This window comes from Martes martes (assembly GCF_963455335.1).
Source record: "Martes martes genome assembly, chromosome: 3".
Lineage (NCBI taxonomy): Eukaryota > Metazoa > Chordata > Mammalia > Carnivora > Mustelidae > Martes > Martes martes.
Genome location: NC_137890.1, coordinates 188,133,894 through 188,149,505, shown reverse-complemented (window position 1 = coordinate 188,149,505; position 15,612 = coordinate 188,133,894). Strand labels below are relative to the sequence as shown.

Here is a 15,612-nt window from a genome sequence, read left to right as displayed (position 1 = left end):
AAATTATAATTCAGAAGGTCCATTGTGCATTCAAATGAAAATGAATGATGTCCAATGTTAATTTTAGATACATCACTTAATAGTGAAGTCGAGGTCAGAATTTTGAACAACTGCCAATTTTTATTCTAAAGCAGCAATTGACAAAGTAGTTGGAGATCATCATTATTCTATACATTCTCTTTAAAGTACAAATATCTGTCAAGTCTTAACAGAGCATTATGGAATAAAATAAATCTACTTTGAACTGGTAGGGAACAAAGGGACCACGGCAGGACTATGAGGCACCAACAAGGGTCAGGGCATATACTGGAGTTCGGGATATCCTACTTCAGGGCACAGTGTGCTAGGCTGCTCGGGAATCAAAAAGGGACTTCCAGGCCAGGTTCACACTTAGGAAGTCAGAAGTCAAGGTCCAGTTTGAGGTCACATATCAGAGAGTTCAGAAACAGTAAAAGACATGACCAGAGGAGATATAGGCGAGGAAGAGGCATGGGAAGAAGACACAGACACACAAGTGTTGGGACCCACCAAATCCTGTGGGCACGGAGTGGTGCTGGTGGGTACCACCATCTGCCTTGGGCTCCTGCTGAGCGTCCCCAACCAAAATCCCCTTAGGTTTGCCCATGAAAAGCCATGACAGGTTAGGGACAGTTAATGACTTTCAGGACCTTGATCAGTCAGTTGTTTTGTAGAATATCCCACAGTCACATCTCTATGATGTTCCCCCATGATTCAATTCGGGTTATGCACCTTCAGCAGGAAGAGCATAGAAATGATACCATCTTCTGCTCATTGCATCCCCTCAGTCGTACGATTTCCAACTGCTCATTTACTGATGACTCTGATTTTTATCACTTGATTAAGGGGTTGTCTGCTGGGCTTCTGTCTTTTAATTGTATGATCTCAGGTATAATGAAAGCTTCCTTGGGTGGTGGGATGCAACACAAGACACTCAGATGAAAAGCAGACCTTCTTGGTAGTTGTGCTGCCGCATGAGAGAAAGCTGCACCCAGACACGGGGTAGCAGCACATGGTGAAACGGTAGCAGGCGCTCCTATGGGCAAGCAGAACGCGGGAGGGCTGGCTAGGCTGCCCGGGCTTCCTGGGGAGGGGGTGGTTTGAGGAATTCCACAGGTGCAGCAGGGAAGGGGCTGCCCCCGGGCATTAGATAGCTAAGGACCTCTGGAAGCTGAGTGCCTGTTATTACCTGGAGTATTGGAGCCCGAGAAGGAAACGGTTGGGGTGAGGGCTGAATCAAGACGAATTCAGAGTTTTAAGCCAGGATTCAAAACTGAATGAAGGCAGCGCTTGTCAAACACTGTATTACAGGGGCGCCTGGGTGGCTCCGTGGGTTAAAGCCTCTGCCTTCGGCTCAGGTCATGATCCCAGGGTCCTGGGATCGAGCCCCGCATCGGGCTCTCTGCTCAGCCGGGAGCCTGCTTCCTCCTCTCTCTTTGCCTGCCTCTCTGCCTACTTGTGATCTCTCTCTCTCTCTCTGTCAAATAAATAAATAAATAAAAATATTTAAAAAAACAAAACAAAACACTGTATTACACCTTCTGCACTGCCCTTGCCCCCTTTCTGGCTGTAACAAAGAGGCATTTTGTGGGGAGATACTTGTAACTGTAAGGATCTAGCTTTGTCAGGCACTCATTTTTAAAATGTATTAATTTATGTCACTATAGACTTATCTTTTTCTATTTTCTAGTCTCTTAAAATATGATGGTCCTATAACATGATAGCAGTCACAACATCATGATCCACTCTTCGTGTATATTGTGAACCCATCATAATAAGTCTAGTCAACATCCATCACCAAAGTTACAAAAACTTGTTATGATAACCTTTCAAGATCTCAGTAAGATCTTTTAAGATCTCAAAGGTACAATACAATATTATTAGCTACAGTCACCATGCTGTGCATTACAGCCCAGGAGTTACTTTATAGCTAGAAAGCTGTACCTTTTGAACCCCTTCATGCATTTTGCTCACATCTTTTATTCAATGAGTTGTAACATGTTGCTATCATTATTTATTGCTGATTTGGCCAGTAGAAGTAGCTTCAAGCTCAATTTTATGTCCTTTTAATATGTCCCTATCATTTTGGGGGCACTTCCTTACTCTTGCTTTAAAAAATAATTATCCTCTAATCAAGTCCTGGCTCACTGAAGGATAATCTTCCTGTTTTAAATCCAGCTGATAAACAATCTTAATAACAGAGACCCTTTGCCACATAATGCAATATATTTGCTGGTGTAACACTCTAGGGCAAACAGGGGCAAAATCCCACCTTTTGTGAATACTTAAAAACTATCATCTGGCTTTCTGTTGGGTTTGGTTGTTGATGCCAGGAACAAGGGGTGCGGCTATGTAGGGAGGAAAGGTATAAAGCATTTCTGGTTTGAGCTCTGCTTTCTAATTCACAGTTCCTACTGGCATGTTTTGATCTCTTTGTTGTCAGGCTATAGGGCCGTCTGCAGACTTTGGGGAAAAATCTGAATGTTTTGGCAAATATAGCTTGATGCTGGTATTGGCACGATAGACAATGATATGGGGGAGAAGTAAAGAAAGCAAAAGCAGCAGTGACTGTGGAGTGTTGTTTATCGTCGACAGTGTAGTTATCATATCTGTGGATTAGAAATTTAAGTGGCGCAATTACATGCCTGAAGCCGTACGGCAGCAGACAGTAACTACCCATGACCGGCAGCACAGTTCTGACCTTGACTGCTGGCAGGGCAAATGAGAAAGTTCCAATTAAGTCAACTCCAGGGCTCACGTGTCCTTACAGCACCGCAGGATTGTGTTTCAGAGATCGGTGTGGGCATGGCAGTTGAAGTACCCTGGGCCCAGTTATCCTAGAAGAACTGGAGATTTCCATGGTTTATTTATGCAGCATGGCAGAAGTTCTACAGAGCGGCTGATGAATCATTAACAGCGACTCAGATTCAAGCTGGGAGGGAGGGGATCCAGCTATCTATTGAGGGCTCACGGCATCCAGAGACTTCGATGCTAGAAAAGAACCAAGATTGTTGGAAAGCTCTTTTGTCTTGGTTGGGTTTCCCAGAAGCAGACTCTGAGATGAAGATTTAGTAAGGAAGGGTTGCTGCGGGGAGCAGTACACGGACTGGGAAGGAGCCAGTGAAAGGTGAGGACCTGCCACAGCTCTGCGGCAGGGGGCTTTGGTTTGATTCCACACGGAGGGTAAGTGAGTCCTTAGAGCTGCTCCAACTAGAGGGAAGGGAGCCAATTCTCATACTCCCACCTCTGTCAGTCATTCACCCAGGAAGGCCTTAGAGGGAGAATAAATCCCCAGGCGATTCCAGCTCTCCAAACACTGGGCAAAGGGGATTCTAAGACCCCCCCGAGAAGTCTGCCAACGAAGAGCCACGAGTGCTGGTTGTCGGGCGTGAAAGTGCGGGAAGCCAGGAGGCCATCTGAGCAGACACTGACGTTGCAGCTCTAACCTGCTTACAAACGATGGGAAACTTTTGATGGGGTGTAACCTGACACCTGCCCTGACCCGAAGGGGGCAGTGAGAGGACACAGGGAACAAATTCGTAGGAAGGAGTTTTGGAACACTGAAAAGAAATAAAATAAAATAAAATGGAAAAAAAAAAAATTCGCAGGAAGGAACAGAGCAACATTAGAGACTCAAGAAAAGTAAAAGCTTCGCGTCCGGCCCTGGAACGCTGAACAGGAGCTAGTGCAGGTGCCCCAGGGTGCGTCGAGAACCAGCAGGGAAGGGTGAGTGTGGCCGCCACTACCCCTTCCATTGTTCCCGGCCAATGTAGGGGAGGAGAAAGGGCGCTAAATTAGGATTCAAGAGACTATAAGTCTCGTTCCTGCTGTGTCCTTAACGAGCTATGTGGCTTTAAGCAATTCCCTTCCTCTTTCTAAGCCTCAGTCTCTGAAACGGTAGAGCAAACAAATCTATTACCGGATAGTTTCGCGCTAAACAGTAACTACTTGAGCTACAAGATGTTAATGCCATGGTAGCAAACAGTTATTCAAAGACACAAGTGAACAAAGTGAGGAAGAACGTGAAGGTCATACACTAGGAGCAGGATGACCCGATCTCAAAGAGATAGAAACACCACGTATGTGAAGATTTAAAATCGGTTTGGTTAAAGATAAACAAACAAACTAAAACCGTGGACTCCCAGAATCAACCCTACTTAAGAGAAAGTCCCCAAATTAAGTAAGGCTCCACGGAGACCAGGTGCAAGCCAGTGCTATGGGGAAGAAAGAAAGAAAGACAGCAAGAGACGGAGGGAGGGAAGGAGAAAAAAAAGAAAGAAGAGAAAAAAATGAGTTATCATTTATTCTTTCTCTACTTGCTCGACACCAGAAGCTATTACCAAATGCTCTAAGATTTCTCTCTCCTCCTCACTCTCATTTTCATTTTCTCCTTTTCTTTTCTTTGAGTACTTTCCCTTTCTCTAAGTCTCTCTTCCTGCTCTGACGGGGCCATGTTCTGGGTTGGATTCAGTTCAATTTTTCAGAAGAGAGCTCAACAGTGTGCTGGGTCTCATTCAGAAATGGACTGAAAAGGGGAAGGAAAAAGCAGGAAGAAGAAATAGAAATGGGAACTGGGTCACCAAGAATGAGGCAGAATCCATCAAAGGGGCGCTCATTCGAAGCAGGACACTTGGCATTTGTTTTCAAAGGAAAGAAGCCACTTACGGATTCAGTTCTAGGCCAGCTTGCCTTTTCTTCCTCTGAAGTTTTCGTGTCTGAAGTAATTTTTTGAAATGATTCATTACTGAGACTCAGAGAGAGTCACTGATCACACTCATAAACACACACATCAAACAAAGATGTAACAAAAATCCTGATATCTTTGAAATTCTGTCATTAAAAAGGTAACACGAACTGGTAGACCCTAGAGTCAGTGTTTTTGTTTCTAGAACAATTTGATTTTAGAAAAATATTTGATATAGCATCTTATGGCTATCAAGGCAATTTACAGAGTAACTGAGATGCACAACTAGATAGAAATCACTTGGAAACATTTGCTCTTCGTACTCAACAAAAAACCAAAAATTAAGCCAACAAAATCCTCTAAGATTAGTTAGTGCTGGCTACAGTGGGAGGGTCAGGAAGAGGCCTCAGAAATCGACTAGTATTCTTTACCTGTCGATAATTCGATGTAAAGGCACCTAGGTAAGCCACGACTCCTGAAGAAACGAGGATGTCGCCTGTCAGGTTGATGTACACCTGCCCCAGGTCCAGAGCTGTGAGGCTCCAGCGGGTTTTCTCACCCCCAAGGCCTCCAATCAGCTGCTCGGCTCGTTCTAGCTTTTTGCTGCACAAGTCAACCTTGAAAATAAAAGTCAGGCTTTATCAACATCCGCAGGTAGAAAATAAGTGAAAATTTCTGCACGATTTTGCCCTCTGAGATAAATCCTTCTTTCTTTCATTACAAACTTTCACTCGGAATTTTTTTTTTTTTAACTCTAAAAAAAAAAATGTGAGTTATCTCACTATGAATACTGGCAAGTCCATGACATTTGGGAAGTGTGTTTCATAATAAAGTACGTAGAGTAAGTAAGTATAACAAAGTATACACAATTTATAAAATTGTTAGTGGCTATTCATCACATAGCACAAGAATAGCTCTATTTAAGGAAGCGATCTACGGCAGGAGACACTGAAATTTGCTTAAGTAATAAAGGACATTCTCTTGCAAATATAAATATTTTCCCTCAAATTTAAATACTCTAAATGCATTTTATTTAAAATGTTCTAGCAAAATCTTCCCCTCATTTGACTTATGGTTGACTTGATGATGATTTTAAAGGTTAAATGTTTAAAAGTTGTAATAATTTATGCTTACTTGCAAAGCACAATTTTCAAGTTGTTAAATTGTGTCAACCTACTCACACACTTGCAATTAACCTTCAATTAGGACATCAATCAATAGTTGAGAGCCTACTTTGTGCAGAAGACTGTCAACCAATTTGATTATGCATAATTAGGCAATGTAATTAAAAAAAGAAAAAGGATAATTATGAAGGTGGAAAACTTGGGGAAAAGCCATTTCAACCCATGCAATGGCAATATTCCCCTGAGTTATATTAGTATGATTTTAAATGACTTGGCCTCATTATTCTCGGTTAAAGACAAGAGTAAGCAAAGGTTAGCTTAAGGCTCAAAATGAAATGACTGACATGAAAAGAAGAAGTAAACAACTGGTAAAAGCAGAGGCATTTAGATTACAGTGGAATAAGAATTTGGCCTATACTTTTTCCTAATGCTATGAATATTTATATTAAATAAATGCCATTAGACCAAAAGAGATAAAATACTAAATTGGTTTATCGAAAGATAGGCTTGAAAAAGCAACAGTATGTAATTGGGGATATTTTTGATACTTCTAAACTTAAATCTTTTGTCTTTCAATTTTCCGTCTTTTAATATCTTCTGTCTTCCTGGCTTCTTTCTTCATTCTTTATCATAATGTTTATAATAAATTGCATCATGTATTTGGCTGCAATAAACTTGCCATCAGAAATTACTAAGTAAAAATATTTTAACTAAAATTTTGCCTCCAAAAGCAGATTTTTAGTACACATGTAAGCATATATTCATTTCACATGATCATAATTTCTAATATTTTATCACAAAAAATAAAAATGTCAATCATACAACAGAGTTGACAGATGTTTACAATAAACCACACACTCACCTATTATATTATTTAAACTAAAACAGAATACTTGGACATCATGCCTTATAGTAAGTCATATTTCTAAAGATGAGCTCAACATCACATATTCGTATAAATACAGAATATATGGTCATATCCTCTGGGAAGAAAACTCTAGGAAAGAGCACAGCTGCTGAAGTCAGATTTTAACCTTCCAGCTTAGAACCTGGGTTGACTATAGGCAAGTTACCTGACCTTTAGTTTCTACAAAATCATACAAAAAGATGACCTCCCTCAGAAGGCTGTTTTGAGAATAAATGAGATAATACATACTGTTCCCAAGGTAACAGTGACTCGCAGAGTAAGTACTCAATAAATATTGGCCTTATAAAATATTTCGACTTTTTTCCCCCGGGAACATAATTAAACTTGAGCAGCTACTTACTATAAACAGTATCACCTTTTTAGTCTTAGAATAATTTTCAGGGGTCACACAGTAGGGTTCTGGGTATTGAGTTCGTATCTCAGCTCCGCCATTAACTCTTACACAACCTAAGTCACTTAATATTTTGGTTCTTACCTATAAAATGAAGAATTACTTAAATAATCTAGCTCAATATTCTGGTAATCTCAGGCAGAGATGATTGACTTTTGGTAGGGGAAGGACCCAAAAGGTGAAAATTGGGGGTTTTATGGATCAAGAGACAAAAATGATGATATTAGGCAGGTATTTATATAACCATTTATCATATAATCGTTAAAAAGTGTCAAAACTGTCTTTAGCCTGTGGGCCACACAGAAATAGGCAATGGCCGATTCGGCCTGTGGGCCATCGTTTGCCAGTTCCCAACCAGGAAGAAAACAGGAGACTGAGGCTGTTACTTGCTGGCACAAACATCATTCCTACCAAAGTGATTAGGATTTGCCCATATTTGTCCATAGGATCACACACCTGGTTCTCCAAATCAGCCTTCTTCTGTTTGTTTAGTTCTAGGGTATCCTGAAGCTTGGCCAGCTTGGCCTGGACTTCTCGCAGGGTGGCCTGTTTCTTCCGAAGACCGTCCATAGCAATTTTAAGCTCCCCTTCGGCAGCAGCCAGTTTTATCTTTTTAGGAGCTACTATTTTTGCCACTCTGCAAAAAGTAAAATCAGAAGATTCGATATACATTTTATACTGTAGTTCACTTACTATCACTGAATTTGCTTTTCTATCCTTCCTGTAACTCACAACACATTTTTATGCAAAACCTATGCTGGTTTCCGTATTCTATATTTCATCAAACTACCACACCTGACCCCAGCACATAAGAAATGATGATCAAAATAGGTATCAAATATGGATAACTTTTCAAATGAGTAATTTTTATAACCCAATATAAAGTGTTAGCTTACTGACAGTATGAATATTGTGGTTTTCCAGAAGGAAAATAGCCTATTCATGTAAAATATTGCAGTGTTTATGAAATCTAGTCTATTTCACTAAAGCTTAATTCTTAGGAGGTGAGCTGTTTTATCTATGTCATTTTGCTTTTTAAAATTTTTCAGAGTAGATCTTTAACTAAAACCAGCCATCTTACAAATGTGTATGTCAATAACAGAAGGGACTATATAAGAAAAAGAATGGATATAAATTATCTTCTATCTGGAAAATGGGGTCAGTGATGTTAGCTTTCTAAACAAATGGTAAATGTTAAATTAAAATTTATCTTCAATACATTATGGTCCAAAACATATACAGGTTATAACATATGCACAACGATTCAAACTATGTATGAGTTTGAAAGATATCCTGTAATAGTTGTTTTTTGAAGATAACCAGTAATTTTTGCTGTTTTGTACATAATATAAGTGGTTCTCATACAGTCACCAGAGAAGACTCCTTATCTTACAAAGAATATGTGATTATACTAGTGGTTTTCAAAATATGGCCCAAGACATACTTCATCCCCTTTGGGGAGTCCATGACATCCTCTCTTGTCCAACCACACGTCTGTGTGAGTCTGTATTTTCATCATAAATTTCAATAGAAACAACATATTGCAACAGAATGAATGAAGATGCAGATTTGAGTGTCCAACTATCTTCCACTGGCCACATATTAAAGAGATTTGCAAAAATATAAAACACCACTACTGTTCTCCTAATTTTTTTGTGAAAAATGTGAATTAAAAAATAAGTTATTTATGTAACATGTAATGTCTTTATGAACCAACATTTTTAAAAATTTCTCTATTTCAACTTCTAATATGGGAGATAAACAAGTTTTTCAAGGGATGCCTGGGTGGTTCAGTCAGTTAAGCGTCTGCCTTCAGTTCAGGTCATGATCCCAGGGTCCTGGGATCAAATCTCAGACTAGCCTCCTTGCTCTGCCTGTCACTCCCCCTGTTTGTGTTCTCTCTCTCTCTCTCTCTCTCTGACAAAGAAATAAAGTCTTTAATTTAAAAAAAAAAAAGTTTTTCATGTCTTCAAGATTTTTAAGAGTATAAAGGGTTCCTGAGTCCACAAAGGTTTAAGCAACACTGTATTATACTATATGATTGGTACGGTCTTGCCTCCAGTAAATACGTACACACACAGCAGATACTAGACAGGATTTTCCACGGAGCCTCTCACCTATATAACTTTTCAGTTTTATAGTGTCTAAATGACCAAACAGGAAAATAAAACACAGGGCTGTGTCGTTGTTGTTGTCATTAGTACTTACTTATCATATGAATCCATTGCTATGACCCATTTGCACAGACCTTCAGCCGCCGTGGAAGCATTTCTAATCTTCTCTGGAACAAAATCTGGGTTTGGAATATAATTTTTTCTTATGATATTCATGTAAGCTGCAGGAATGTTGTCCTTGTCATATTCATGAAGTGACTGTAGAAATCGGATGTCACCAAGAAGTCTCTTAGCTGGACCCCAGAAATCCTCTATTTTTTTCCCCGAACCTGTTGGGTCGGGGATTTTGTCAGCTTTGATGCCTTTCAAGATGCATATAGCTTCCATAACAAGCTTGACACCAGCAGGGGGACTCTTCATGGATTTTACCACTGTAATGTCCTTGAAATAACAACATGCTAATTATTAAAAAAGAATTGTTTATGCATTGTTTGTAATTGGCTCTTATTTTCACGCTAAACCATAAGATAGAAACTGTTCATTGGGTAGAAATGGTAAATGATAGAATTCTGTCAAAAAAGAAATGAGACGTTTGTCCCAAAGGAAAAGTTAGAAACAAAAGAGAATAATGGAAATATACCTTAATGTGAGATTACTTATGACGCAAAGTCTACTTCAAAAATACATAAAAGAGATTTGGTTGTTGCAAAGTAAGAGTGTTGTAGTTTCTTAAAAATTGTGAAAGTAATAGATGCAAATATTAGAAAAATACAGAAAAATTATACATACAAAAACCTCCTATAATCCCATATCTAGTTAACTGTTGCAAATATTTTTTATTTATATTTCTTCTATATGTTTTCTATGTATATATGCTATTAACTAGTGAATATGCTACATTTTGACCAATGGAATTATCATATACATAACATACATGCTGTTTTAAAACTTTTCATATTTCAATAGTAATATATAGTGAACATCCTTACATGCTATGAAACACATCATTTTAATGGCAACATGACCTTCTCATGTATAGACGTGAACCGTAATTCTCATACCCTAATGTTTTTTCTTCCTTTTATTTTTTTACTATTATAATTGCCATATTGAGTTAAGAACTTTGTATCTTTTTTTTTAAAGCTTTTGACACATATTCACAGACTACTCTCCAGAAAGTATCTAAGCTTTCCTGTTTTACTACATATATCCTCAGCAACAAGGCTAGGGATTCTGATAAGTCAAAGAAATCTTTTATTAATCTGTTTTTTTCAAAATACAAGTGAGGTAGGATACATTTTCATATGTTTAATGACTATTCATATTTCCTCTTTTGTGAATTACTTCTTCATATCATTTACCATCTTATCTTACATCTATTTTTTTCTTATTGATTTGTAAGAGCTTTTTACATAGAGGCATATTAATCTTTTGTTTGCCATCTAGTTCAAACATAAAACCCCAATTATTAGTTATGAAAACCAGAAGAGAATCCAGAGCATATATGTTACAATTTTGCTTAGTTTTTTTTCTGATCTCTCACATCTAAGAAATCTAAGGTCCTGATCCACTCCAAGATATAAACAGGACCTGCATTTCCTACTATTTTATAATAGTACAATTATTTATGCTTAAATTTTAATCACTCTGAAACCTATATTGTAGTAAGTATGAAGAAAGGACCTAACGGTCTCTCCTCACCCAAAGTTTAGCATGATTCTCAACACTATTTTTAAAAATTAACCTTTATCTTTCTTAATTGAAGTATTCCCCTCTCATGTCTAAATTTTTAATACCACATTTCATCCAATCTAACACATGTTATTAAAAAGTACAACACTGTAGGTCGTATTAGTATCACAAAAATTAAAAAAGAACCCAAATAGTAACAAACATGAACACAATATGTTATCACATCTACTGTAAGGTGTATGTCAATTACAAAATTGTCTACATATGAAAAAGGTGAACCTTAGAAATAAAATACACACTTAGGTCTTATGCCTCTGTCCGCCACTGTACTGCAAAGTCCTTGCACAAATTTCTTGAAATAACAGGGGTTTTAGGGGAAGTTCTAAAATTTGGCAGCTTTCTCCTTTCCCAAAATTCTTAGTCATGCACATGCGTTTCTGTTTCAGGTCAATTAGGTAACTCTTTTGCCAATTTGAAAATAATTTTGATTGCATTAACTGTGGAGACTATTTGGAGAGACAGACTTGGTGGTAGCCCACAATGGTGAGCACCTCCTTGAGCTACGATGCTGTGTGTCCCAGCAAGCGTGCGGCTGTGCTCTTACCTGTGCAGTGAGAGTGTCCAGGGCAGACAGTGCTGATTCTAAGATAGGCAAGGCCTCCGCCAGGTCTGCGTCACATTCGTCTTTGATGGCTTTGGCAGCCATAGCTTGTTCATTTGCTATCGTTTCATCAGCTTTCACTACTTTTTCAGTTTTGGCAACTTCTACAGACTCCCTCTCAATGATTGCCATCATCTCATCCACCTCTTTGCTAGCAACTTTTAATTGAGGATGTAGCGCCCCCAACTCGGTCTGCATTGTGGCTACTTGAGATGCAGCAGAATCCAGTTTGTCTAAACCCACTTCATACCTCTTTTTCATTTTCATGACTTCACTGGAAGCAAACAGATAAAACAAAGTTAGGCACCAGTTTCTCTATCCGTCAAGGAAAAAATTGAAATATTCTTGAGCTTTTCAGGCTTTTTCCAGGCATAACTAAAGGAGTGGTATGAAAGATTTTCACATAATATTATTTGTCAAAAGTTACTAACTTTAGAACATCGGGTTGCACACAACTAAGAGCAAAAGTACGCCTTGTTCATTTTTGTATTTCCAGTGCCTAGCACAATATCCAGACATATAGCAGAATTGCAGAAATTATTTTTTTAATTTATTACATACGAGGTATAGGCAAGGAGTACTCTTCATCAAAATGAATGGTGTACTCCTAATGGTTAGTCACCTTGGGAACTTTATTCCTACAACACTATGGTTCCTTAAAATTTTTCTATAATTACATCTTCTAAATAGACTTCAGTGCCCAAAATATATTGTTTTGAATGTTGCCAAAGGTGGCAAATGATTTTAAGAAGTATTCAATATCTTCAAATAATTTTTTATTTAAGACAAAAATGGGGAGGGGGGGGAGGGGTAAGATGGCAGAGAAGTAGGAGACCCTGTTTCAACCGGTCCCCTAAAGTGAGCTAATTTTCTACCAGAACACTCTGAACACCCATGAAATCAGCCCGAGATATAAGATTATACACGTCTGGATCTCTCTGGGGGTAGAAGACATCAGTGGAGGGGTACAGCACAGTGGGAACAATCGGACTGATATCGGAGGATAAACAGAAGGGGGAGGGGCCACCAGAAGTGACCCATGGGAAAGTGGTATCCCAATACGGAAGTGCCCTGTGATTGGGGACCAGCAATAACTTGGAGTCTGGGTAAAAGCGCTCAAGACGAGCAAAAGATCTTAAGGGGCAACTGGTGGAATCGGGCGGTCACAGGTACGGGCCTAAGCCCATGGTTCCAGGACGGTCACCACCAGCAACCATTTGTGCCAGAGAGAGTCCGGCGGGGCCTCCAGTCCGCGGTCACTGAGCTTGAGGCTTTCCACTGCTTGCACCACGACTCAGCTGGGCACACTCCCGCCCATGCGTGAGGGAGCCCGGCAGGAACACTGCTTGGGATCCCGTGGCCCACGGCCTCCAGCGGCATGTGCTGCCATGGGGTCTGACTGCACCCGGCGTAGGTGTGGACCCCAGACAGCAGTCCTGGCAAAGGCAGCCACCAGAAACAAGGCTCCCTGGACCAATACTGCTCACGGTTTTAGTGGCACAGGGGGGTGCAGAGAAAGGCAGGGGCCTCGGGTGACCACTGGGATGGCGGCTGGGGGTGAGCACCACCTGTGGGAAGTGGTGGAGTTCAGCGGAGTTTGCAGAGGGGGAGTCTGTGTGTTCTGGACCATCCAGAGGGGAATAGTCTAAGGCTTCTCTCTGAGGTGGAGCTCTGGCAGACAAATTCTTTGCTCTGACCCTCTGAAGAGCTGCAAAAAGCCACCAAAGAACAAAAACCTCCAGAGAACAAAAGCCTGAAAAACTGGTTTCCACAGAGCCCAACCTCTTGACAGGGGGCAGGGTGACTCACCCCAAGCAAGATTGACTGGAAAACAATGTGGCAGCTCCTCCCCCAGAAGACAAGCCCAGAGAACAAGAGGACAACCACCACAGGGGCCCCATAAAACTGTAAAACCCCAGCATCAGGGAAAAACAATATATTAAGCTCCTGGTATTGCCCCAAAACCTGTATATTTCATAGATACAACTTTTCTTTCTTTCTTTTTTTTTTTTTTTGGTTAATTTGTTCTCATGATTCTTGTTTTTTAAAAATTTTTTAACCTACTTACCATTACCACTAGAGGCTTAATACAAATATTTCATAATAACTTTTTAACTTGAACTTTTTTCATGCATATACCTGTGTTTCTTTTTCTTTTTCTTTTTTTTAAATATACATATAGATATAAATCAAGGCAATCCTTTTCCCCTATTTAATACTATCCTTATATATAAACCAGTTTTAATTTCCTTGTATCTCTGGAAAGTTGAATCCTTTAACAAAATAACAAGATACACCCAGGAAGAACCAAAATAACCTGCCTCATCCACATTGAGAATTTATAACCACCCTCCACTAACTCTTCTGTTAGTGTTTATGTGTATTTCTTTTTGTTCTGGTACTATAGAAATCTTATTCTTGGGGCTCCTTTTGGCTGGGCTCTTCTTATTTTTCTTCTCATTTACTTTTGTTGCTCTTTTTGTTTGCTTGTTTTTGTTTATGTACCTTAGAAATCTTACTTTTAGGGCTCATTTTGGCTGGGTTTTCTCTTTTCTTTTCTCTTTCTTTTTTTCCTTTTTCTTTCTTTCTGGTGGTGACTTCTGATTGCTCTGAAACTTTCCAGGGTTCACCTTGTCTGGATCACAGTTGATATATTCAGCTGTACATCCTCTCAACCACCTCTCACCAAAATGACCAGGAGGAGGAATAGCCAAAAGAGGAAAAATTCAGAGACCGTGCCCTCTGCCACAAAACTATTGGATATGGACATAAACAGTATGTCAGAAAGGGAATTCAGGGTAACAATTATCCATGCAATGACTAGGCTGGAGAACACCATTAGCGACAACATAGAATCTCTAAGGACTGAAGTGAGAGCCAATCTGGCAGAAGTTAAAAATGCTATCAATGAGATCCAATCTAATCTAAATACTCTAACAGCTAGGGTAACTGAGGCAGAGGATAGAATTAGTGATCTAGAAGACAAACTGATAGAAAAGAAGGATCAGGAGGAGGCCTGGAACAAACAGCTTAGAAGCCATGAAAACAGAATTAGGGAAATAAAAGAGGCCATAAAACATTCCAACATCAGAATTATTGGGATCCCTGAGGGGGGGTAGAGAAAGAGAGACTAGAAGATATAGTTGAATAAATTCTAGACAAAAATTTCCCCAGTCTGAGGAAAGGAACAAGTGTTTGTGTCCTAGAGGCAGAAAGGATACCCAGCCCCCCAAGATCAAAAAGTCTAGAAAGACATCCAAACACTTGACTGTGAAATTCATGATTCATAATTTCAGACAAGAGGTCCTAAGGGCAGCTAAGGGGAAGAGATTCCTTATGTACAGAGGAAGGACCATTGGAATAACATCAGACCTATCCACAGAAACCTGGCAAGCCAGAAAGGTCTGGCAAGACATATTCAGGGCACTAACTGAGAAGAACATGCAGCCAAAAATACTTTAACCAACAAGGCTGACATTCAAAATGGATGGAGAAATAAAGAGCTTCCAAGACCAGCAAGGTTGAAAAGGGTATGTGACCACAAGGCCAGCACTACAAGAAATATTAAGGGGGTTCTGTAAAAGAAGAAAGAACCCAAGAGTGACACCGTACAGTGACTTATAGAGATAATCTATAGAAACAAGGACTTCACAGGCAACATGATGTCAATAAAAACTTATCTTTCAATAATCACTCTCAACGTGAATGGCCTAAATGGCCCATAAAATGGCACAGCGTTGTAGAGTGGATAAAATGACAGGACCCGTCCACATGCTGTCTACAAGAGACACATTTGGAACCTAAAGTATATCCAGACTGAAAGTGAAGGGATGGAGAAGCGTCTTTCATGCCAACGGGCCTCAAAAGAGAGCTGGGGTGGTGATTCTCATATCAGATAAATTGGATTTTAAGCTAAAGACTGTAGTCAGAGATACAGAAGGACACTACATCATTCTTAAAGAGTCTATCCACCAAGAAGATCTAACACTTGTAAATATTT

The 15,612-nt window shown here is 39.6% G+C and overlaps 1 protein-coding gene across 1 annotated transcript in view; it reads right to left on the bottom strand.

Annotated features, from left to right (window-relative positions):
- DNAH7 (dynein axonemal heavy chain 7) overlaps positions 1 to 15,612 on the bottom strand; it is a gene marked incomplete at its 5' end in the record, with an annotated part of 250,182 nt that overhangs the window by 86,871 nt on the left and 147,699 nt on the right. Inside the window, 4 exons of the mRNA XM_080799459.1 lie at positions 5,134 to 5,319; positions 7,602 to 7,782; positions 9,354 to 9,700; positions 11,556 to 11,886. Coding sequence (XP_080655585.1) covers positions 5,134 to 5,319; positions 7,602 to 7,782; positions 9,354 to 9,700; positions 11,556 to 11,886 — 1,045 coding nt within the window. The remainder of the gene's footprint in view (positions 1 to 5,133; positions 5,320 to 7,601; positions 7,783 to 9,353; positions 9,701 to 11,555; positions 11,887 to 15,612) is intronic.